Source organism: Rhea pennata, chromosome Z (genome assembly GCF_028389875.1).
Source record: "Rhea pennata isolate bPtePen1 chromosome Z, bPtePen1.pri, whole genome shotgun sequence".
Classification (NCBI taxonomy): Eukaryota; Metazoa; Chordata; class Aves; order Rheiformes; family Rheidae; genus Rhea; species Rhea pennata.
The window spans coordinates 56,799,599-56,824,159 of record NC_084702.1 but is presented as its reverse complement, the minus strand read 5'-3'; the positions used below and the strand labels follow the sequence as shown (position 1 = coordinate 56,824,159).

The window sequence follows — 24,561 nt, the reverse complement described above, 5'->3', positions numbered from 1 at the left end:
GGGCTGGTCTGGGCGCGGAGCTCGATTAAGAAGGCCTTCCTCCCAGTGGGAGGCGCGGGGCGGCGTCGGGGAGCCGCCGAGCAGTGCGCGGAGCCGCCGGTGACGGCGGCGGCGAGGGACGGTCTCGTCGCTGTCGCCGTCGCGGGTGGCCGTGCGGGGTGCGAGGGGCGCGCCGGCGCGGCTGCCGATGCTGCGGTGGCTGATCGGGGGCGGCCGGGAGCCGCAGGGCCTGGCAGAGGTAAGGCGGCGGCGGGAGGCGGCGTTGCGGCCGTTGGCGGGGGGAGGGGCCGCGGCTGCCCCGCCCTCGCGCGCCGCCGCCGCCGCCGCGGCGCTGCCGCCGGGCGCCCTGCAGCAGCCCGGCGCGGCTCCGAGGGGAACTTCACTGGGATTTCCGTGTCCCTGGCGCTTCCCAGGTTCGCAGCCTGGCTTTCTCCTTAGCGAGAGATGCTAATAGATGCTGCTGTTATTACTGGGCTCCTTGCCCTGGGAGCCTTTGCCATCCAGGCGCGTGCGAGGAGGCGGTTCTTCAGCCACTGAGCGCGAGTTTGCCATGACAGGACTACGCTCTGGTGTAGTGAATGCTCGTGTTTACTTTGGTAGAAATTTGAATCTGTGCCAATTTGGAATATGGGTGTCCAGGAATGCCGCTGACTTCTGTTGGCCGTGTTACGGTCATGATTAGCAGGTTTTTGTGTACTGCTTCTTGAAAAAGAAGATGGGGAATATATAACAGCGTTCTATGATGTGCAAGAAAGCTGTATTGCTGTGTGTCCCTCTCCAGAATTTAAACTCTGATTATGGGCCTGAGTCAAAGTGCAGTTCATTTTTTTTTCATTCTGCAGTTTGTAGTTTTCTTTAATCTGATTTGCTGGGCTTCTGTTGCCATTGCTGCTACTGGCTTGCTGAATGATGGTGGTCATTTTGCTTCTCTATGCAAAACTGGATAATATGTGTTTATAAAAGTCAATTCCCAAATGCTTTTTTTTTTTCCCATTAGGTAGTTTTTTTTATATATATCTAAAGATGATCTTCATTACCTATTTCATAAGAGGATAGAGGAAAATTAAGGGTTAAGTAGTGTGTGGACCATAGACTAATAGTTTTGTTTCATGTGCTATGCCTTCAGCCAGTGATAAAAGAGGCCAGGTATATTCAAGTCTGACATTGCACTGGATGAATGGTGAAAGCTTTTTGGCAAAGCTGTCTCAAATTGATGAAATGTAAATTTTTCCTAACCCATTTCTTTGTTTACAATGGATTGAAAATTGATTAGACTTAAGAACCTAAAAATCTTAAGTTGATGGCCATGGTCTATGTATCTAAACAGAATATCTGATAATGGGAGCAGTCTAACTAAGGTAGCACAGTACTCCATATGAGTTAATTTATCATGCTCTGTGATACATGCAGAAGTGTGTCTATATCCTCTTGCGCATGTATTTTTGGTGAACTACTTGTGAAAATCGCACTCTTTAAATAGTCAGATTACAGGGATTGTGGGAAGTTCTGAAGCGGAGATGAATGTTGTGGTTATTTTACTGATTATCATGGTAATACTTACAGGTCCTACATGAAAGCGTACGAGTTAGGAATAGATTCTATTAGCATCAGTATCTATTTTTCTCTTCTAAAACTTTGAAGGTAGTACGAGAGTTCAATTAATAGTTATTTATACAAAATTAGATTTTTTTTTATTTAAAGAAAATGCATCTAACCCAACATTTCAGTAAATATTAATGAATATTTGAAAAGGGAGTAACTTGTATATGACAGTACTGGAGGAAAAGCTGCAGTTCATTTTGTTCATATCTGTACTACTTCATCAGGACTGTACCTTTCAGCCTTCACAGGCATTCTTAGAAATGACAGAATTAGGATTGGATAGGTTGTTCAAAAGAAGTAGCACCATCTTGTATTGATTATGAAGCAACAGTGGAATAAAATATTGCAATGTTAGAAATAATATTTCTAAACTTGTTCAAAGCAGTGTTACAATTTTGTGAATGTATTTCTCTATTAGTAAATAAAAAAAAATGGAAGTCTTCTAACTACAATATTGTTAATGTCATCTGTTAAATGATGCTGATATTTGCCTGAGATTTCTCGAATGTTTTTTAAAAGAAGGTTTGGGATTGGATTTTGACAACTAAACTTGTAGTTTCCATATTTGTGTACTTTTCTTTATAACCATTGGGACTGGACTTGCATTATTTTAAGCAGGTACTGCTATCGTTACATAAATACATAAAATGAGGAACAGCTGCTTCATGAAATGCATCAGATATAACAAAACCAAGATAAAATCAAAAAAAGCTAGGATACTGAAAACCTCTTCATTTTAAAAATAAACACAGATTACTTTTCCTATTTATTAATGTTGTTGTTCTTAATTTATGAAGAACAATGTTATAGGATCAATACAGAAGTAATAGAAAATAATTTATTATTTCTGCAAGAAAATGTTGACATTTCTGAGAATAGTATGTTCTTCCTTCATGTAGATGTGCCTCTCCTGTATGCTAAATGTAATTGCTGTTTTACAGTAGTGCTAGGATTAGATTCTTTTGAACACTTCAAAGAATACACAGACCTGGAAGAAAGTAGGACAATATTGATTGCTATGTAAAAGCTGGAAGCATGAGAATGCTGTCACCAAGTTACTGCCAAGCTATTTTTTAATCATGTCTAATAACAAGTTGTTCCAGAATGCTGAAGACTTTAGACATGTGAAAATTATTTGAAACAAATCATTGATTGAGATTAGCAGAACTGTCGTGTCTTGTAGTCCTATACAATGTCTTGTTGACCCTGACTAGTGATCAGCTTGCTCTGAGTGATTGATAGTACTTTTAATTAATAGTCTAGCTGGGGTAATTGCAGGTGCTGTTCTGTAAGACTTTTAATCATTTTTTGTGTCTTTCTAAGATGTTGGCTTTGGTACTTTGTGAATAGAGACCCAAGGAATGATTTGTGTATTACATAACAGAAAAGCATTTGTTCTTATTTATTTTAAAGATGCTGTCTATATATAGAATTTAAAAATTGGATTGTAGATGAAGGATATGAGAAGTTCACAGACCTCTTAAAAGATGTATAGCTAAATGAAAAACTGAGTGATTGGCATATTATGTCATGCAGCTGACTCCATCTGATAGCTGGTGGCTAAACTGCTTTTTCATCTTGGAATATCAATGATTAAAGCAGTACAAAATACATTTTAAAAACACAAAATGTTGTATTATAAATTAAAATACTTGCTATAAAGGATGTTATTTACTTGAAATAAAAGAAGTGATCCTTGGTTATGATTTTCGTTAAGGCAAAACTATATAATTCAGAAACTTAAACTGATATAACTTCAAATATAACTACACATTCACAAACAAATCTATATACCCATAGCATCAGATATTGCAAAGACCCAGTGAGAACAATTATATCAGTAATAAATTTTCTTTTCTTTTTTCTTATGAATTTTTAGAAATCATCTGTACAGACCATTGGTGAAGAACAAATACAGAATCCTTACACAGAGCTCCTTGTATTGAAAGGTCATCAAGATATAGTGCGATTTCTAGTACAAATAGATGACTACAGGTATGAAATTGCATTTCTAATTGTTTCAAAGCATCCTTGGGAATATATCTGAATGTTTATGAAAATGTGTGAATGTTTTTAATCCTTTTCTTTTCCTCCCACCAGAACCTGAAGGAACATAATTAAAAAATCTAAATTCTGATTTTTTTTTTTGATGGGGGGGGTAAGAAAAGAGGCTGACTGTAAAAAGGCAAGGAGTCCCCTTTTTCTCATTATGTTTTTAATTCTTTTGACTTTTCTCATGAGTTATACTTCTATGAGAAAACGATGGTAATGGAGTTAGGTTTCTTGATACAAATTCGTTTAACTACAAGAAATGCCTTTAGCTAATTCAGTCCTTCTTTTCAGGCTGTTTCTGGGTTGAACTTTTTTTGGCACATGCAAGCACACACTTTTCCCAGGTCAATACACGGTATTGCCTACATCTGTTCTGAGTGGATTTATATGTTTCATGTTTTTGATTTGAGGATAACTGTTATTTCACCTTTTGATTTTGCGGAAGAACTTAGACTCCTGCAGAAACCCTGAATGTAGCAATTGAAGATGATGTTCTCAATAATACTGATTATTCCCTTTCTTTTCAATATTTGTCATGTCTCTCACATCTCTAGTGTTTTAGTAGTGCCTAAAGCTAAGTGTGTTTTGTACTTTCTTCTTAAAAATCTAGTGCTTCCTTCACTTGAGCTTTGGTTAATGCAAATTTTTTTTCTGATCTTCTCAGATTTTGATTTTTCACCACTTTAATTCGGTTCAGAATGGGCTACCTGCTCAACCTTACTGAACATGTGTATATCTCCGCATTGCATATCTCCTCCAGTTTTCTCTTATTCAGCTTTCTTTACTGCTTCCAGTCTTTGGAGTTCCTATGTTTTTTTTTCTCTTCTGATTGCTAGTTTTGTGCATTTTGTCTGCTTGACAATTTTCATTAACTGTTCTGTTCTTAGTTCTTTGTAACTAGCTTCAGTTTTAATCATGGACTCTGTGTAAGGAGTCACATAAACTAGAAAACGGGTTATGAAGTAAGGATGAAGGCACTAGATTTACCATTCTCACTTTGTATGTGTGACTGAGAGAATGAGTTATGACACTGTCACGTTAGTGACCTGGATGCTGTCCTAGCTTTGTCTAAATTAGCCTCGTATTTTCTCTCATTTAACTTGATCTTGCAAGAGAGGAAATAATAGATAACTGCCTTAAAAAGTAAGGTTGTGAAGCTTTTAGTCGGTAGTAAGCATAGTAACTGTTGGCTAATATGGAGAATTAGATAGGAAACCTTCAGAACTAAGAAGCGAATAGGTAAGGGTCTCTTTGTTTTAAGGAGCTATAATAGTTTTTATCTATTATAGGTTAAGCACAGAAGAGGATTTCTAACACATTCATCAATAGATAATACAAATATATGAGTGAGAATTTCGTTTATAGTCTCACAGTGTATACCAGGAATTTTGTGAAGGAAGATTATCTCCTTCACCAAGTGTATTGATAAGGCAGATGGTCTCATGCAATTTGGAATACCACAGATTCTTATTTCCAAGTCATCTTGTAAATATATATATAATTTCCATAGAAGGCTTCATGTAGACTTTTTAGCATATTAGTTTTCATTCTTAATGTCACAAGTATATTTCAGAAAAGTTGTGTGCATTTCCATAAAATTTATTTTTTGTATTAATAAAATACAAATTAATAAAAATCCACCAGAAGATGTGTATAAAAATAGAATATCCTCCCCCCCGTTTTTTTAGTTCTTTCCTTTTCAGACAAGTTATTAAAATAATCTTTCCTCAATTTTTTTTTTTCCCTAAACATATACACTGAATAATTCTAATTGGTCTTTCTGGAAATACTAGGGTGGAAATACGAGGGTATTTTTAGACTAGAGGCACTTCCTGATCCAAAAAAATCTTGTACTGTTCTGAACTTCAATGTAGAGGAACAGGTATATTATTAAAGCTAAACCAATATTAATCAGTGTAAAACTAAAGCCTGGGTGACCAGTTTGAAAATAGATTATAAAATAACTTATTCATAAGGAGTAAGTTATATAGCTGGTTAATATTCTGAAAGTTAGAGGAGTTTAATGCAGCGCTTCACTGGATGGTAATTCCAAGGTTTTATCTATCAATAATACAGTAGTTTCTGCATTGTTAAACAGCTGATAATATTTTTCACTTGATTCTTTTCAATAAAATTAGTGTTGTTACTCGGCTTCTGAAATATTTTTATTCAGTTTTTGCAGCTATTCCATTGTGTGCTTTCTGTCAACTATTGTAAGCCAAGTTTCACGCTTCAGGTCTTTAGATAATATCATCTTATTGAGAATTTTGCAGAAGGATTTTCTTGTTTTCTCAGTGGCACAGCTAAAACCAGTGAGTGGAAAATTTTCTCAGATTGGTTTTTGAAGATACTAAATAAATCCTGTATAAATGTAACAGAAAGCTACTTTTTTCTTCTTTTCTGTTGTATTTTTTGAACATGAAGTGAGGGTCATATTGATTGGAAGATCACCAAAGAAGGCTAAGCCTCAGCAAGAGTCTTCCAAAAAATGAACTGAGATAAAATTGCATGTAATACTCCAGCATTTGACACATTAAATTAAACGGAGTTCATAACACATTTTAAGAATAGCTTTCTTTGTTGCTCATTTGACCATTCCTTGCTCCTTGGGGAAGCAGACAAGGTTGTAGAGGATGGTGATCATGACTGGAAAAGAATCAGGTGACCCATAAAACTCCTCCTTGGTGAGCAGAATACATCTGTAAGATGACTGATTCTACTCTATACATTTATTTTTAAACAGAAATTCTGCTTAGAAGAGTAAAAGTAAAAACACAAAACAGCACTATATACAACTTTTATGTTGATAAACTACTATTTTTTTTCAAGAAGAAGAAATACCATTAGTATTCTTTTAAGAATTTTGTTCAAGTGGCACATAGTTCCAATATAAATCAAAAAATGAATTGGAGTTGAAAGGGATTTTGCTCAAATTTGAAAGTTTTACTGTTTTAAAGTCTTGCCATCATGAGAAAACAAGATAAAATACAACTGAAAGGGAACTAAAGATAAACTAATTTTATCAGAGATGTGTATAGAAAATTGATTTTTTGCCCTAATCCTTTTCAAAGAAGAGACTTGATAAATGAATGTAAATTAATGAAAAGAAGAAAGTACACTTGGCACATTTTTTATTCTATTAGAGAAAAAAGCAAATGTATTTCAGAAAAAGAAAAATTACAGCTTTATGTCAGAAAACTTACTCTGTTAGCAAGTTTCCTAAGCATCATGACTGCTAAATAAGAGTCTAAAAGAAAGATCGTTTATACAGTCAGTGAAAATATTTAAAACTAATAACAGGAAAAAAATCAAAGCAATATAACTTCTCCTATTTCATTATTTCTTTGAAAACAAGGCAAATCCTAGTTAGATCCTTCAATATTAACTATATCTAAGCCTTGACTAACACCCAAAACAAAAGAAAAAATTAGAAGGTAAGTATGTTTCTAAATAACAACTGAAATCAAATTTCTGTGGAAGGTCTTGCTTCTGTTCTAGGCTCTCTTAACTCATGATAACATCTTTACTAGAAAAGCTTGCGTCCATTGCAACTTCATTGTAGCTGTACTGGTGATAAGGTGCAAATGTAAGCAGACTATTACGTATATTCTGTCTAGCCTGGGTAAAAGATTGAATTTAAGCCAGACTTTGTTAAGATTAGATTAGCAATCTAATAACAGACTAAAATGAATCAATTTTTTCCTAGTATGGTATGCCTGTTAGCTGAATTTTTAGCAGAGGTCATATTCTGCATATTAAATGCACTCCCTTTGGGAGTTCTTTTAAACCGCTGTTTAAAATATAATAAACATTGGGTTTCTCTACTCTAGGGCTGAACTCAGATGAAAGGTTACCAGCGTATTACATGTCTTGCAGTTAGTTGGCTCTGACTAATAGAATTTAGTTTTAGAATTTGGCTTCCTTCAGTGTATAAGATCTCATTAAATTTTTGATCATCAAGAGAATTGGTTCTGTAACAAGGGCTTATATTATGATAGCGGGTATTGGAATTCTTATGCCATGTTCTTTTTTAAGTATATTTTGACTAATACTTTCTATTTAAATGTACTGATTTCAGTTTATAAACTGTATTTGGAATTTTCAGATATATTTCTTTTAATTAAAGTCAGAATTTGATATATCTTGCAAGTATTTATCTTGCATAACTATCTACTTCTATTCCATTACATTATGTTATGTTAAAGATTTCACTTTTTTTTAATCAGGTTTGCTTCTGCAGGAGATGATGGAATTGTATTTCTGTGGAATGCTCAGGTTCGTTTGCTTTTTGGATAGGTTGTGTGCTCTAACACAGGGATAGGGTAGGAGCTGGGGAGAGGAGTTGGAAATTTCTCCTAGCTAAAAGGCAGAATAAATAAGAATTGCTGCATGGATTCATATCAACTGTTGTTTGCATAATGTAAAACTGGATTGTGTCAGTCCAATTTTAGCTTAAAAAAGACCTTCGCAGGTAAAAGTTGTGTTGTGAACCCAAGAGAATGATAAGTTTTTAAAGTTGGAATGTTTTGGGAGGACAAAGCGACTTTACAGAGAGAGAAGTGCATGTGAACTTGTGACTTTAATTATTCTGTTAAAATATGTTTGCTATTAATGCTAAGAGGCTTGTAGCTAGTTGCTATTCTCTGCTAGCTACTTTGATTTTAACCGTATTTTAATAACTGTATTTGGAGTGACTATTTACAGTGTAATTGATTAGTCTCAGTGGAGAGCTAACACAAAACTGTACTGGAAAGACATCAAAGTCAGTGGAAGTTAAACACTTTGTGCAGTGCACATTTAATGTGGAGAAAGAAGGCCTTGCTTGCTTGCTATGATTAAAAAAAATCCTATTTCAACTTTTGAAAACCTTTTAAGATGTTAGATTTGTCATGGAGATAGTGCTCTGTAAGAGCAGTATCCTTCATTCTGCTCCCCTGCTTTGTGACTCCATACCCTTGAGAAAATTATAGAGGAGAGAAGAGTGTTAGACCTGAATTCGAGAGGCCTAATAAGCAAGGTAGATGTTAAAAAGAAAGTCTAAAAGGGAGATACAGTGTGCTGTCTAAACTGGAAATACAAAACATTCTAGTTGAGGAAGAAAGAAATCTCAGACCGTAAACTGTTACGGAGATAGTCTACAAAATTTATGACGTTTGTGATGGTGTACTTTTAAAATATGGAAGAGGAACTTAAAAGTTTTCTTCCTTCTCATTAGTTCTTTAGTGTGTTGAAGGTCTTTTTTAACCTTGTTATTTGAAAAAGAAATTTGTTTTTGAATGTTCAAACACAAGTATGTGAGTTTATATACTTGGTGTCTGAGCAGTTCATGAATGTAAAACTGATTTAGATGTCCAGTTTAAGAATAAAATTCCATTTCCTACTTCTGCAGGATTCTTAGTACATTTTTGCTAAAGCAGAATTTCCTCTATTTTTAATTTAAAAACGTAACCTAGGAGTGTAAAGAAGCGTAGAGTTACAACTACTTAGTATTTTAATTGCATGATTAAAAGAAGATTATCAGATTTTGCCTAAACAAACAGAGCAGAAGTAGTCGAAATTATCTAAACCACTGGTTTAAATTATAGATAGTATTCATAGTAAATAAAGCTGTCAGGAAGTTGGCAGTACGATGTTTGCAATAGATAGCTCAAGTTTTTCAAACCACTAAAATAAAAACAGATTTATTCAAGAGGAAGTTTGTCAGCAATTCACAATTGTCATGATACCAGTTGAATAGGCTTAATGGCCAATACTTCCATTGGAATGAGTTTAATATATAAATTACATTCTTCAGTTCTTCCAGAGATTCTGTTTTTTACACCTAGAGTGATATACCTGATGTATTTTTAATTACAGGGTAAAATCTTGTGAAGCGTTAAAGGTCTAGTAAGAAGTAAATCTGTAAGTGACTTTAGAAAGTGAGATTTTAGACTCTTAGAAATTTTTCTTTTTGAAAGTACTTTGATACCTATGATACAGTAGGTATTTTCCAAATTTTACCCTTCATTTTTCATGTGTTTATTTTTCAGACTGGAGAGAAACTTTTTGAACTACATGGACATACACACAAAATTACAGCTATCACACCATTTTCTTCGTCAGATGCTTCTGGAGAAAACAATCAATTGATATTAACAGCATCAGCTGATAGAACAGTTATTGTATCCTTAGATCTGGAGAGGGTTCAGCTATGGTAGAGTTTTTGTTGTTTTTTGTTTTTAGAGGTTGCAAGCTGTTTAAATTTATTGGATAATGACATCCAATAGGTATAGTTGGATTACACTAGCAGTTTTTTAACCTTTACTCACAAGTAGATCCAATCTCTGCTGCGAAAATAAACCCATAACAAACCATTCTGAGTATGTCATTTTGGCCAAATATTTAAAAGAGAATCAGGATTTAGAAGACCGAGTCTGTCTGTACTTATTTCTGTATCTGTCATTCAGTTACAAATGTAGCAATTATATTTATGATATAAAATCCTTCTTGGTTTCCTTAGTGAATGAAGTCAGGTTTGGGACTGCAGTAGCGGCAAACAGATTCAAAAAGTGTCATGTTTCCATTCTACTGTGAAGGTAAGCAGAAAAGCCCTAGGTATGTCTTTTGCTCTGTACATAATCTGTTGTGTGTTACATGGCTCATGTGCCGTGAGGAGGAGTGTTAAAACGAATGGCAGTGTTTGATTTAGTCAAGAACGTGTGACACTTAAATAGAAGAGTGGCTAAGAAGAGACACAATTCTGAACATCTCTTTTTGTGGAACTCTGAATACATCAATTTATTTTTGAAAAGGCTGTAGAACAAAGGTGGTTTTATGGCTTTGTTTTGTTTCTGGATTGGAGAAGACAGTCTACAGTCAAACTAGTTCTTGCGTACTAATAGTATAAAGAATTCACTGGAAAATTGAGTTTTTCATTGTTGGTTGAAAAATAGTACTACATAACATAGTATGTAACATTTCTTTTTTCTGTGTTTCTCAGGACAGTGACACTTTAATACTGTATTTCATGGTAGTTAAAGCCTTAGCTGGCTAAAACTGATGATCATTTTACTGAAAGATTCCCTGTAGAACTTTTGAAGGGAACATATATCTAGTTTTTTTTTCTGCAGTGTTTGACAGTTCTTCAAAGACTGGATGTATGGTTGTCTGGAGGGAGTGATCTATGTGTTTGGAACCGAAAATTAGATCTCTTGTGTAAGACCAGTCATCTTACTGATGCAGGTAAAAATGTAAATGACTCATTATAGCTGTTAAAGTGCAAGTAAAATGAATCTGTATAATGATGCAAAACCAACTTGGCAAATTCTCTTTAATTCTAATAACAACATTATATATTAAAGCCACAGTCTACCTATTTTTAAAATGTCAAACTTAATCATTTCAAGTTTAAGACTACTTTTAATCTCTTGTGCTGTGTTAATTTTAGAATATGTCATATCTCTGTAACTGTACATTAACTTGGACTTGCAGGGCTCGCCCTCAGTTAGTGATTTATACATGTTCACCGTAATGGGGACCAGATTCTTAGGCTGGCTTTTTCTCTGAGGGAGCCTGGGGGTTTTGTTTTGTTTTTTTTCCCTTCAGTAGGGATTAGTAGTGGTAAAAATAAGTACATGTTATATACAAAATGGAGGTTATGATAGAAATATAGTAAATGTAATCAGATGTCAATGTCAATCATACTTTTCTAGTAATAAGCTTATGTATTATCCAGCCATGCAGATAAAGTTTTTGCGTATTATTGTCATGGTTAACAAAGACAGCTAGGAAGCTGTGAATCAAATTGAAAGCTGGAAACAATGTTTTTCCATGTTTTTGTCATAGAACAGGGAAGTGGCAGGCAAAACCTCTGCATCTTGCAGGATACTGATAGTTATTTTGGTTTGATAGGGAGTATCATACCAAATACGAGTTACAAGTGGTGTTGTAGTATTTAGCATAAGGTGCTATTGAAACTTTTGTACAAGGAGTTGACAGAATTTATAGCATGGGCCCTTTCTTACCTGCTACTACCTTGCTTCCTTTGTGGGGAAAATGGCAGATTGCTTATTGATTGGGGATTTTTCCCAGAAAAGTGTTGCAGCACAAGTTGGGGGAAGTCTAGGCATGGTGAAGGCAGGATAACAGTAAGGCTGAATATTTAAAAGTTGAATCAAACTCTGTAGGGCCAGCAGAACCAGAATAAGCACAAGATTAGTCTCATGCATACTGTGGTAGTATCAGTATCTAGTAAGTTTGGTACTGCGTTTGTTTAGAGCCTTGATGGTTACTACAGTAGTCTTAATATTTTCCACCATTAGAACACAAACATCTTAACCCTATTTAAAATAAAAAGATTATTGATTCCCAACTTCTCCTCCTACCTGAAGTTTGTTCAAATTCTGCTGGATCCTTCCTGATTACCTCTGTCTGAGGTGATCTGTTCTTTTCTGATGCTTTACTTTTACTCCATGTACTATACTTCTGTTCTGCTATTACCTTATTTGTGGAAGGGGAGTATGAATAACTTTATATATATTAAAAAAGGAATTGCTAGTTCACTGATTTCATTTGGTCAATGAATATCTTTTTCTCCCTTATTTACTGTATTTTTCAAAGGTATCAGTGCATTGGTTGAATTGCCTAAAAATTGTGTTGCGACAGCTGTTGGCAAAGAGCTAAGTGAGTATGTTGCGTTTCTGTTAAACCTTCATGTTTTTTAATCGACTGCTTATCAGAGATCTGTGTGTAGTCTATGCTGTTAGAATAGTATAGGCAAAGTAGATGATATTAGGGTGTGATCAGCAACCTCCTTCCGTTCTCCCTCACTTGACAGACTAACAGATCATGCTTGTTTCCTTCAGGAGCCTCCTTGACATCTGCAGATAAAATTCTTTTATATACTTTGTTACTGCTGTTATGCCACCTGTCCAGTTCTGATTGTGGGGACCTGCATTTCTCCTTCTGGAAAATGTCCAGAACTCGTTATCTGAGCTGTCAGATTACTTCCCTAGTTTGACTCTGCTCTTAGTAGACTTCCCTAGAGCATCCCTACCCCAAGATCGTGAGCGCAAGAAACTGCTAATGAAATAATACCAAGAATATAATGAGACAATGTGATGGTTTCAGATGCTCACTTGGAGAGAGACTTTTCTAGGTATGCAAACGGAATCTTTTGCTAGTTGTCAGTGTGGAGGGTCTTTGAGAGTATTTTATGAAAGCATTCAAAGATTACAATATGGAAAACATTCTGGGAGCTAAAGTGTACACCGAGTCAACAAAACAACAGATTTTGCTCAATATATTTAAATATTTAGCAATCTAGTTCTGATCAAAGAATCATGACCAAATAAAAATAGACTTATGTTTGGACTTTGGTATTTAATATAAACTTTCATCTGAACTTTCCATGGTTCTTTTATAGTCTTCTTGAGATTGCATAAAAGAAACTCTAAGACTGGTTGAAATAAAGCCTTAATTCCTGGAAAATTTGATAGAGTTATTAGAGAATATTGCATCCTTTTGAATATTATAATTCAGTCAGATGAAGTACTTAAGAAATGCTCTTCTCTTTTAGATTATTTATTGATAAAAAATCTAATCATTTTACTTCTGTTTTCTGCAGCTTGTGATGTTGATTGAGTCTCTGAATTCCAAAATTACTAGGCTGAAATGTTTTATCCTATAGTTGTCGTAATGAGAGATGTTAATAATAGCACCATAAGTGATTCCAGTTTTACAGTAGTTAAAAATTAATATAGGATTTTCATTTTTAAAGTGTCTGAGTTTTTACTTGAGACTGTAAAACAGCTTTTTCAAGAAGTTTTTTTAAAAACTTATTTGTATGTTATGAGGAAACCAGTTAAAGAGACTGTCATAAGCTGCCTTGTATGTCTTGCACTCTTATTTATAATATGCTTTAGTTTGTGACTATCTAAAAATATTTTAATTAAACATAACTGCATTTTACTCTGAATGATGAAGCTTGTTTAGACAGTTTTTCTGTCTATCTCTGAAGTCATTTTTAGGTTGATTGAGAGACCTGAAGGTTGGAATGTCCTTGAAGTAAAACGCCTTGTTGACCATGAGGATAACATCTTGTCGTTGGTCAGTGTCAATGGTAAGGTGGTGACTTAGTAGTAGTGTTGCTGGTTGTCAGTGGAATATTTCAGCTATGGTGTTTTTGTTCTGACTAGACTCATAACTGGAATGAAACTTCCTAACTGCAGATGAACCTGCCTGTATAGCTGCAAAGACTGTAAAATGTAAACATGTAATAGCTTTACCTATGTATTAGTGGTGAAATGAAACTAGGCAGACTATGATTTAGAACTGGCTCAAAAGAGGCAATGTCAGTGTCAGGAATAGAATTTCAGCATGTCTTTCTGTTGCGAAAGTTTAAATTTTTGCTGCTGTTGTTGTTCCTTCTGATATCTAAAGTTTAATATGTGCAGCCATGTTCCTTTGCAATTGTAGTCCAAGCTAATTGAAAACTCTGGGTGTGAGTGAGGATGTGGCATATACATCCGCTATTTAGAGGCTTTGGAAGCTGATGTTATCTGAAACTGCTCCTTAGGGCAGTACTGAACTGTTACTTGAAATTCTCTCTTTTAACATCTCCTGTGCCTGTCCTACTACAGATACCCCTTCTACTTTGGGGTCTTTTCTGTCTTTCTCTGGAGCTCCCTCTGAGCCCAGGACAGGTTATTCCCTGTGGGATGGAGAGCGTATGTGTGTCCTTGGCTTTTTTATGTCAGCCAGATTGACAAAGGGACTGTGGTACAGTGAGCACAGTTAGAAAGAAGGAGGCTTGTATTCTATAATAGTAGTTTCTGGAGTTTTCAGTGTTTCCATTACTTTCTTCTTGTTTCCATTACAAAAGGGAAACAGTGTTGGGCTTAAAAAGGCAGTGTGCTGTCTGCTGTATTGCTGGAGCAGTTCCTTTCTGTGTGTGATTAACAAATTCATGGGAAGCTACTTCAGTCCTGCTATTAATTCACCTCTTTAGCTTCTGATCTGTATTTCTGATCATGGCAAAGATACACTTTGTTGCACACAAGAGCTGCTGACCTTCCTACTGGTCCAAGGAATTGAATGATTTTGCATGTAGGCAATAAATGAACTTCACAATACTTGTACATAATTCTGCTGGTATTCCTTGCCTTTGCCATGCTGTGCGTTGTGTCAGGTGAGTATTCTGCTTGCAGAGGATAACTGATTTCCTTTTGGTGCTTTAGGATGTGCCAGGTAATCAAATAAGCATTTACTGAAGGGGAGAGAATTTTGTCCAGTCAGCTACATACTATACATTCTGAATAGCTTCACTCTAAAATGTACTCACTCACTATAATTTTCTAGGGTTGTAACCTTATGTGAAATGGATTCTTTATATCACATGATTTTTATGTTTTTTTTCCTAGATTTGACTTTTGTGACAGGTTCTCATGTGGGTGAATTAATAGTTTGGGATGCACTTAACTGGACAAAGCAAGCATCCGAGTGCAACTTCTGGGACTCTTCTCTCCGCACAGATGCACAGCCAGAAATAAAGTTATCCCAAAGTCCAAATGAAACTTCAGTTCAACACTTAACATCTGATGAGGAGGTAAAAAGCTTTAAACAGATTACTCTGAGCAAGCCAGCCTGACCTTACCATAGAAGGCTGAGTGTTTTCATTCTGTATTTTCAGTGTAGTTGTTGCAGTAAGTAATGTGAGAGGATTATTTAAAACATGCATATTTTAATACAATCAGCAACTTTCATTTGAAATTTTGGTCATTGAGCCAAATCAAGGTTATAATATGTTAATGGCTGAGAACTAAGATAATGAACTATCACAGCAGCATTTGTTTTTGACTGACAGAAGAAGATATATCAGTTGTTTACAGAACTACTGGAAAAATATTAACAAGAGGTGTGTTTTTTTGATGGCATATATCTTTCTTAATTCATGGTTCTGGAACTGCGGTTTCCAAAATATGCCCCTCTTGGACAGTTACAGCTGAGGGTACTATAAAATGAATTAAACAATAGGCATATTTACAGTCTGTGTGCAGCAGTAAATAAATACTGCTGCCTCTGTTCAGACAGACTTGAGCAGTATACTTAATTGTAAAGAGCACAAAGATGGGTCCAAAATGCAGAGTCTACTGTAATCGTGTCTTGGAGGTAATCCAGGAGTGCGTGGTCACAATATTTAGGCAGAACCCAGTTATTGTTCTGGAAACATTAGGAAACCTTCAGTTGTTATTTACTTTTGTGAAATGTTATCAACTGTTAGTGGTGAAAGAGAATATGTTTTGCTGTTGGATATAATGAGATTCAGTACTGGAGACTGTAGGTGCATTGTGGGGGAATGATTAAGAGATTCCTGGAAATGCATTCAATGATGTGAGCTATAACACAGTAAAAGTTGCAGAAGAGCCTGAATGTACGCTGAGGGCTGAACGATCACTCAATGCAGTTGTCTTTTTATGAAAACATCAGCCCTAAAACATTGGAGAGAGAGAAGTGTTGGGAGGAGCAGGGGGAAAGAGGCGTGGTTGTCTTTAAAGATAGTATGTTCTCTAGTTCTGTCCTAGGTGCTTAATTCTGGAAAGAGCAACATTGTTCTTGTTCAGAAGAATTTCCACAATTTGGCTTCAAAACATACTGAGCCCCTGCTTGAAATCTCTAAGATGAGATTTAAGGGTGAAAAAAAAATTGCTTATGGAGAAAAAACTATTTGGGAAGTTCAGAAGTGGTTAAAACATTGAATGTGGGATCTGAGGCTGCTTCATGACTCTTTTCCCTTTATAGTGGCTACCTGAATGAGTTGCTGCAGAGCTTTTCTGGCCATGAATTTCTGAGTATATTTTTATTTATTTCCAACTATTGAGTAGTAGAAAGAAAAGGTGGTTCTAGTGTGCTATCTTGAAATAGAAGGCACTTTTAGGGGAGATCTGTCCGTATTGTGAAATTCTCCTTTAAACATGGGGAAGAAATGGATTCCTGTGGTGAATTACTTTGTTACCAGCTATCTAAAAGCAGTAACAGTTCTTCACACACACACACACACACACACACACACACACACACACACAAAAAAAAAAAAAAAGGCGTGGTTCTCTGTTAAGAACTCTGGCAGGCTTGGTAGTTGGAGAAGATGAACTCATCTATTTTGACTCTGAGCTTGTAAGCAAAACATCATTCAGAAACAACTGGGCTGGTGAAAAGCCTCTGAATACTAAGAAAGAGTGCTAAGGAGTGCATTGATGCCCTGTTAGGTGTATACGTGCTTTTAGCTTGCCTATTAAGATCTGTGTCCAATTCATGCTTCAGCACCTGTTATTTTTTGGGGGGTGAGCTAAACAGGGCTTTGCTAGGTTGTGTAAATGAAAGTGTAATCTCTGAAGAGCATGTTTTGCAGAGCAGTTGTGCTATATAAAACTTAGGAACCTGTCTCAAGGTGGAAGGCTGGTAGAGAGAAAAGGCTGATGAAAGGTGATGTCGAAGGCCATCGAACTGGCCATCGCACAAAAATTGGGAAATAATAAAAACAAACTTGATGTTTTTTCCTTTGAGGGAGTGCTATTTGAAATCTGAGCTTAATTCCAGTGTTATGAAGGCTCCCACCACAGATGTGCATAAGAAATGAAAACTTGGACAAAGAGAGTTGAACCACGGTCTGTCAAAACACTGTTGAACACTAAAAATTTTAGTCAGAGACAGGTTTAGCAAGGTCTCGTTTTACAGAATGTTGACAAGTGTGTAGTGTCAAGTGCTTTTGAGCCATTAGTATCAGGGCTGAACAGATGGAAGCAGGCCATTCAGGGAAGAGATCCAGCTTGTAATCGCTGACATTAAGTATGTCCAAAAACCCCAAAATGGACTGAATGGGAATGTTTTGCACTCCTGTGTTTAGTACCAAATATTTACCATGTATACTCATTGTACACCCAGAGTATTGATTCAGTGAGAGAATATAAATACTTGCTTGCAGAAACTTATTTTTTGGTATCATAGTTTATTCTTAGACTTAGATACAGGAAGAAATATAAAGATGCTACAGCTGCTTAGAGTGTAGCAGAGTACCTGTTGTTTTCTAAACATCTATGCTTTTTCTGTAACTTTCTGTTTTCGTATGTGTAGGGTAAAGCAGTAGCCTGTGGACAAAAAAAAAAAAAAAGCCAGATAACGATGGCTAGATGATGTCATAGCATCACTGGAAATCCATTACTGGCAGGGTGATGTTTCAGTGTCTGTTTCTGTAAGTTGTTCCATTGATTTTTCTTTCCAGTGTGTATTTGCTGCTGTTGGGAAAGGCATATACGTATATAATCTTCAAATGAAGCGTATGATTGCCTGTCAGAAAACTGCTCATGACTCCTCTGTACTGCACATTGCAAAACTTCCAAACAGGTACAAGTTATGGTACACTTTTTTTTTTTAATGCAGAAAAGAAATGCAGGACTTGGAAGTGTGGGTAGAGACAGTCTGCAGAGCTGCATCTAATTTCTTAATTTCTAGTGTAGGGGGCTCAATCTTTACTTTGATCTACTTTTATTAAATAGAGCTTGTTTGAGCTGATTTTTAAAAATATATTGTTGTAATTCAATGTGAAATAACAATCATCTAGTGTGCCAAATGCACAAGTTCAAAGTAAAATAGCTTTCATATTTTCAAAAATCAGACTTAGTAAAACACTTCTGTCTACACTCTGAAAATGTAGCTTAATGGCATTTTACTTCTATAAAGCAACACAACGCCTATGGCAGATTTATTAAATATTTTCACTAAACATTTCTGAACAGTCAAAATATATTAACAGAATATAGTAACTTCCAGTCTCTTTTTTATTAGTGCCAGATTTCTGACTGGAACTTACTTTTCACAGCCAAGACACACATTCGTATGTATGTATAATCTAATGGTTGTGATGTTAGATCCCTTTATACTTCTGTTATACGAATTCTATCAGAAGATTAAAAACTAGGGCCTTTATCTTGCAAATATATGCTGTTCTAAGCTGTTAAATATAACACGTTAACATAAGTTAGCTTGCTAGAGTCAGTTTGTGTGTCTGTGTGTGCAGAGTCTAGACTTGTTTTACAGAGCAATATGCTTTTAAAATGGGATTGAAAACGTTTATTTCCCCCCACACACTTATTTTCCAAGTCCATTGTCGTTTATCCTGCTACAAATATAGTTTGCTGTATATGGAAAATCTGGGCATCCTGCTACATTTTAAGAGTTGTAATAAACTTGTATAGAACCTGAGGAAGTTGCTGTGCCTTCTATAGAAACTTCACTAGGTGACTTGCACAGATGAGTATCTGAGTTAGTGCTGCTTATTAACTGTCTTGACAGGCAGCTGATATCCTGTTCAGAAGACGGCAGTGTTCGCATTTGGGAGCTCCGAGAAAAGCAGCAGCTACCAGCTGAGCCGGTTGCAACAGGTTTGCCCATAGTTGTGGGGGAAAGAGCATGTTTGAAAAATAGGGAACTCAATATTCAGTGGTAGAAAGACTTGCAGGCTTTTTCAGAAGAGCTAAAGTCTTGTGTGGGACCAACTGATGCAGGCATGGGTAGGAAATTAAACAGGATGTTGGGCCTGCGAGCTCTCCAGGTCTGATTTGAGAAGCTAGAAGAGCTGACTGAAGCAGTTGTGTGCCATAAAGCTCATCTAGACTTTCCAGTTTTATCAGCTAGTTTAACAAAAATGATTACCTCTCCCTACAGACCTTGATCTACTTGTATCCTTGTACTGATAGTGCTAGTGTAGCCAGGATGCTCTAGCATGCAAGAGTAAGTGACTGAAGGAGCTTTTGAAGAAAACTAAAGACAAGTTTGCAAATGAGCAGTTAGCAAAGAAAAACGTATTTTCCACATATCCTCCCTGAATTTGGAATAACGTTGGGACTCCCTTTGAGGGTCTGCACAGCCTTACTTGCATACTACCTCTGGGTGTCGCAGTTCTCACTACTAGTTGCTTGTGATTTAGGAAGCACTTTTGCATGCAGACATTGCCTGCGCAGTGCTTGCTAGCCTTTGACTAGGCCAGCAGCTGCTCTGGGCACTGAGAGTAGTGGTCTTGGACAGATGCTCTGGACAGCGTAATCGGAGCCACCTGTACTGTGTGACTGGAAACAGTCACAAGCTGTTATTCTCTCTCTTCTAGGTTTTTTATTAGAGATGTGTATAATTTTCTGGATCCATGTAGTTGTCTGGCTGCTCACCATCTGATAGTAATTTTTGCAAGGATCTTGTCTAATGTTAGCATTTTTGCAAATCTTTTTTTACTGTCTGAGTTTTAGAAGCACTTTTTTTGGGATGTTTTATCCCCAGTATTGCCAATCACAGCTGACTTATACAGCTCAGCTTCTTACTGTGACGTGGTATTTGGTTTCACATTGGATGTCTGGAGCTTTTATAAATGGAGAGATTTGAAAGAAACCATATACAGTACTGAGATGGGTGAACTGCTGTTGATTCACTGTTTTTTTTTTTTTTTAAGGAACCCGCTAAGTAGTTTTTCACCTCTTGTATCTCCCTTGCACCAGGGCCACGCTCCAGCACACCTCCTGTTTTGTGCGCTCGGGGGTGGAGGTAAAGCCAGGAAAAAGGTCTGAGTTGCAGAGTGCGCTGCACGCAGCTTTCCTAGTTGTGTCAGTATCATTACACAGTTCTTGTGGAGGAGGCTTGGGCACGTACATGTATCTTCCTGCAGCCTCAGTGGAACATGCAGAAGGCTGTCTTTACACTCTGGTTTGGGTGACTGTTTTAAATCTGAAGAAGAAGGTCAGTGGGCAGTATAAAAACAGGGATTCAGCATCAGAAACTTGCTTGTTGCCCATAAGACAGCATTCTAATGTGTTAGTGCAGGACACACAGGGGAGAGATTGGTGCCTTATTTTTCTCCTTGTCTTTGTACAAGTGACAGTCGGTTTAGGAGGCCAGAGCAAAGGTGAACGTCACTGTCCTGTAGCTGCTCTTGCTGTTCAGTTAATTAATTTAGGCAGTTCCTGGATTTCTTGCTAAATGCATGTCTTTTGTCATCCAGGTGAGTAATTCAACATGTTTGCCCTATCGTGTTTAGTGAGGACAAGGAACAAAGTAGCTAAATTTCCCTTACACCTTGAGCTGAATAATCCAGATGTAGAAATGCTGCATAGTAAAATCTTCTGTCATTTTGTCATACAGCCTGTCCTGCTTTTTGAGTTAAATGACTCTCATAGTTCTCTTTCTAGCTAGAGGAAAGAAATAGTATTTGTAATTATTGCCAAAATAAGAGGAAGGATCTACTCTTTTTCCAGGGTTTTTCAACATGTGGGGATTTGGAAGGGCAAACAAGCAGGCAAACCAAGCTGCTAAGAAGACCCAGGAGAACACAACCACGTATTTCTTGGAATTGGTTGGTGATTTGATTGGTCATTCATCAGCTGTGCAGGTAGGTCAGCTTTAGAAAGAGCAAGAAAAAGTGGGTATCACTTACTTATTAATGTAATTTTGGAAATGTTTCTTCTTAAACAGCTATAACTTACGACTTTGGCTCTGGGGGTTAGGAATGTGTCTGTCACACTGCAGAGTTGTGTCGGAAGCCTGAGCTCCGGGCCATTCTAAATTCACAAGAAACTTAATGACCAACAATAACAAATTGCTTGTTAGTCTTTTCCACATTGGACTAAATGTATCCTAGGTATAGTCACTTAAAGTCCTCGTTAAAGAACTCCAACAATCACTGATGCCTAAGGATTGTGTGTGTACACAAGAATGCTGTAGAAAATCTGGTTGGGTATTGGATTTTTTTGCAGACTGCAAACAGAATGTGTTGCAGTTCTGCATACCTGATGTTCAGCTTCAAACAGAACCGTTTCAGACATTTGTTTCATTTCATGCATTTGTTTAGTCCAGCTGTATCCTGCACTTTAAGCAAGCTGTGTATTTTTTGCAGATGTTCCTGTACTTTGGTGAACTAGGACTGGCTACATGCTCCGCTGACCATCTTATTATTTTGTGGAAGGATGGTGAACGGGAATCTAGACTCCGCAGTGTAACATTATTTCAGAAACTGGCACAAAATGGTGGTTCACAACTCAAATTCTAATCACAACTCAAATTCTAAGTTATTTGAATACAGGGTTATTTTTGGTATTGGGTACTTGAACATTTGAATACAGGGTATTTGAATACATAAACTGGATCTGCATTAAATGTGAGTGTAAAGAAAAGTCTGAACTACTAAGAAGTGAATATCATTAAGGGTTACACTTAACTGTCATATGTTAAATTGGTATTTTTGTTAGTTGCTGCTATTCTCAAAGGAGAATTTTGCAGGTTAAAACTTGGCTTTTTCTGTCAGCAGAAGTGATGTTCTCTTAAACCAATGAATATAGTGATGATGAATTCAATAGTTTCTAATATTATTTCTAATGATCAAAAACTTTATGGATGGATATGGAAAATCAGAGTTGTTAACTGCCTTAGATGGATGGTAACGAAGAAGTTTGGGGGCATTCCACACTTTTATGTGCAGAAGGGAGGCATGGAAGCAATCTGAGGCTTCCTGTTTTATGTATTTTATTTCCTAAAGCTAAATTTCAGTCACTGATGGCTCAGACTTAAATGTCTCCAAAAAAGACTGTTCTCAAGTAGTTTTAATGTTTGCATTTGAAGTTGTTATCCTGTACCAAAGGTAAGAGGAAGAAAGCACCGTGGGCAATATCAGTTTGTCAGGTTTTGATATTTTTGGTAAAATGTAGTAGTATAAAGATACTGCTAGTTTGCAGCAGGTGCAGTTTTACTGTGGATTAGTCTGCAGTAGAGTTTATATAGCACCATTACTATATGTCATGAAGTGTGATTGGTTTAGCTTGGTCTTTCTATAGTGTGTTCATCTAATTAACTTGTCTGTAATTTTTTTTAAAAAAAGAAAAAACAAAAAGCACTGGCCCAACCATGAAATTTAAGGATGTAAAATAATTCTATAGCCAACGGGGGTTAGTGTGTTCACTTACAGCCAAAACAGGTCTGCCAGCCAAATACTAAATTCTCAGCTGAAGCATGAATGCAGAGAAATCTGCACAAAGTTTGTAAGGACAAATGATATTTTAAAGTAGAAGAGTATAAAGCCTTCAGGTACACAAAGTTTTTTCTTCAAGTTCTGAGAAGTAATTTCAAAGCTAAATAGGCATAAAATTAAATAACCCCTCCCACCTCCCCCCCAAAAAAAGCAGAGTTAAACCTGTAACAGTTGTTCAACTTTTTCACATAATTATCTGATGGAAAAGGCATCTCGGGGGGGGGGGGGGGGGGGGAGGGGGAGACATTAAGACTGATGCAGACACAGGTGGGAGGGAAGGTGAGAAAGTGAGTGGTAAATTACCTTTGGAACAGCGAGGAGCTAGGGAAGAGAGGAATTTAGGAACTTTGGTCATAAATCTATGTAGAATAAGGCTCCTTTGTCCTCAGTTCTACTTGGAGAAGACACAGCACTTACTAAATTCTTGTAGAATAGTTCAGTGCCATCATCTCTTCTGTTTGTTTGAATCAGTGAAAGCCTTTTCCAGTACAGGGGAGTCCAGGGCTGTAATTCTAGACTCACTTAAGCAAGCTGCTGCTGCAGCATTAAGTGCAGTTAAAACAAAGGGTTAAGATGATCCTGACATGGGTAGAAACAAAAGGAGGAAGCTCCAGCTTCCTAGAAGAAAACAAAGAGCCTTTTAGACTTTCTTCCCTAACCGCATCAGTGCTTGGTTCCCCCCTCCTCACCCAGAATCCAGGCATTGTTTCTTGATTCTACCCTAATCATTCCTAGAAGGCAGAGCAGAGGGATGGTAAAACTATGGGCTATATCTATGTTTTTTTTCCCCCCCTCCCCATTTTCTGTGAACTTGTACAATTAGTCTTAGGTGTTCAGTGTAGCTCCCAAGATGGTATTTCCAAAAAAAATACAAACCAGATGATAGAGATGTAGTTAAATTCCCCTCTCCTTTCTATTCAGGAAGGATAAATCATCAGCTATAAATCTTGAACTGCATGCTCTTTGCTCAAGGTGCTATAGACTGGCAGAGGAAAGAAGTTTGAGTTACAGCTGATACTAACATTCCTTGTGAGTATATTACATTAAACAGGAGGAGGTGCATGCTAATTCCTCCAGCCTGTAGCTAATACATTGTTTCATCTTGCTTTATCATTGCTTTTTCAGCAAGCATTGCCTTTTTAGGTACTCTGAAGTACAACCTCAGGGAGACCACTTTCTCTCTGGGTCTTTTTTTCTTGTTTCAAGTGAGAAGTAACTATTTAGTTGTATATAAAATGTGTGTGTGTGTGTGTGTGTGTGTGTGTGTGTGTGTGTGTGTGTTGTTACTAAAACTTTACAGAGAACAGTTAATTTTTCTGGAGATGCTATCATCAATTATAACTAAAGAGAAGGAATATAATCTTTTTATTATCATCTGTTCTTCCTATACCATGTAAAACAATTATTTATTTCATTTTTACCTGAGTGCTCTTAAGTGAATACCTGGTAAAGAAACAGACCTATTTAACTGAACAGTTCTATTCACAAAACTCATTGTGCATTTTACAGGGATGTAATTCAGCCTTAAATACTCCTATAGGCTTAAAATATATTTGCATCTATCAAAAGTGCCATTGTTCTTAAATGCACTCAGTTGGTAATAGATCTCCCAAGGGTCTCTTTCTTTAATACTTGCAATTCAGCCATGTTTAAACTGAATAAAGAAGTTTTAAACTTGAACTTTGAGCATAAAAATGAAGATAGTAAGGCCATGTTAGCCAACTCATTTAAAATAAGAATTTTTTTTTTACTCGCTGTTGAGAAATACAGTGAGCAGAATTAGGGTGACCAGGTTAGACATACGGCTTCCATCTAGTGTCCTTTTAGATTTTATTTTTCAGCTTGTAGTAAGTTTCCATATATTTACC

At 36.6% G+C, this 24,561-nt stretch overlaps 1 protein-coding gene across 1 annotated transcript; it reads left to right on the top strand.

Annotated features, from left to right (window-relative positions):
- Window positions 1-85: 85 nt before the first annotated feature.
- On the top strand, window positions 86-22,905 carry WDR41 (WD repeat domain 41). The gene is made up of 13 exons (XM_062599027.1): window positions 86-238; window positions 3,482-3,597; window positions 7,881-7,929; window positions 9,684-9,815; window positions 10,167-10,229; window positions 10,764-10,875; window positions 12,253-12,315; window positions 13,652-13,753; window positions 15,054-15,238; window positions 17,912-18,033; window positions 18,982-19,070; window positions 20,928-21,061; window positions 21,566-22,905. The coding sequence occupies exons 1-13, from the start codon at window positions 188-190 to the stop codon at window positions 21,716-21,718; spliced, it is 1,371 nt and encodes a 456-aa protein (XP_062455011.1). The 5' UTR covers window positions 86-187; the 3' UTR covers window positions 21,719-22,905.
- Window positions 22,906-24,561: the final 1,656 nt, after the last annotated feature.

Excerpts from the sequence above, each read along its gene's own strand:
- WDR41 (XM_062599027.1), top strand. The coding sequence starts at position 188 with ATGCTGCGGTGGCTGATCGGGGGCGGCCGGGAGCCGCAGGGCCTGGCA. Across the intron at positions 19,071-20,927 it reads AGCTGAGCCGGTTGCAACAG|GGTTTTTCAACATGTGGGGA; the intron begins GTTTGCCCATAG and ends CTCTTTTTCCAG. Across the intron at positions 21,062-21,565 it reads GTCATTCATCAGCTGTGCAG|ATGTTCCTGTACTTTGGTGA; the intron begins GTAGGTCAGCTT and ends TATTTTTTGCAG.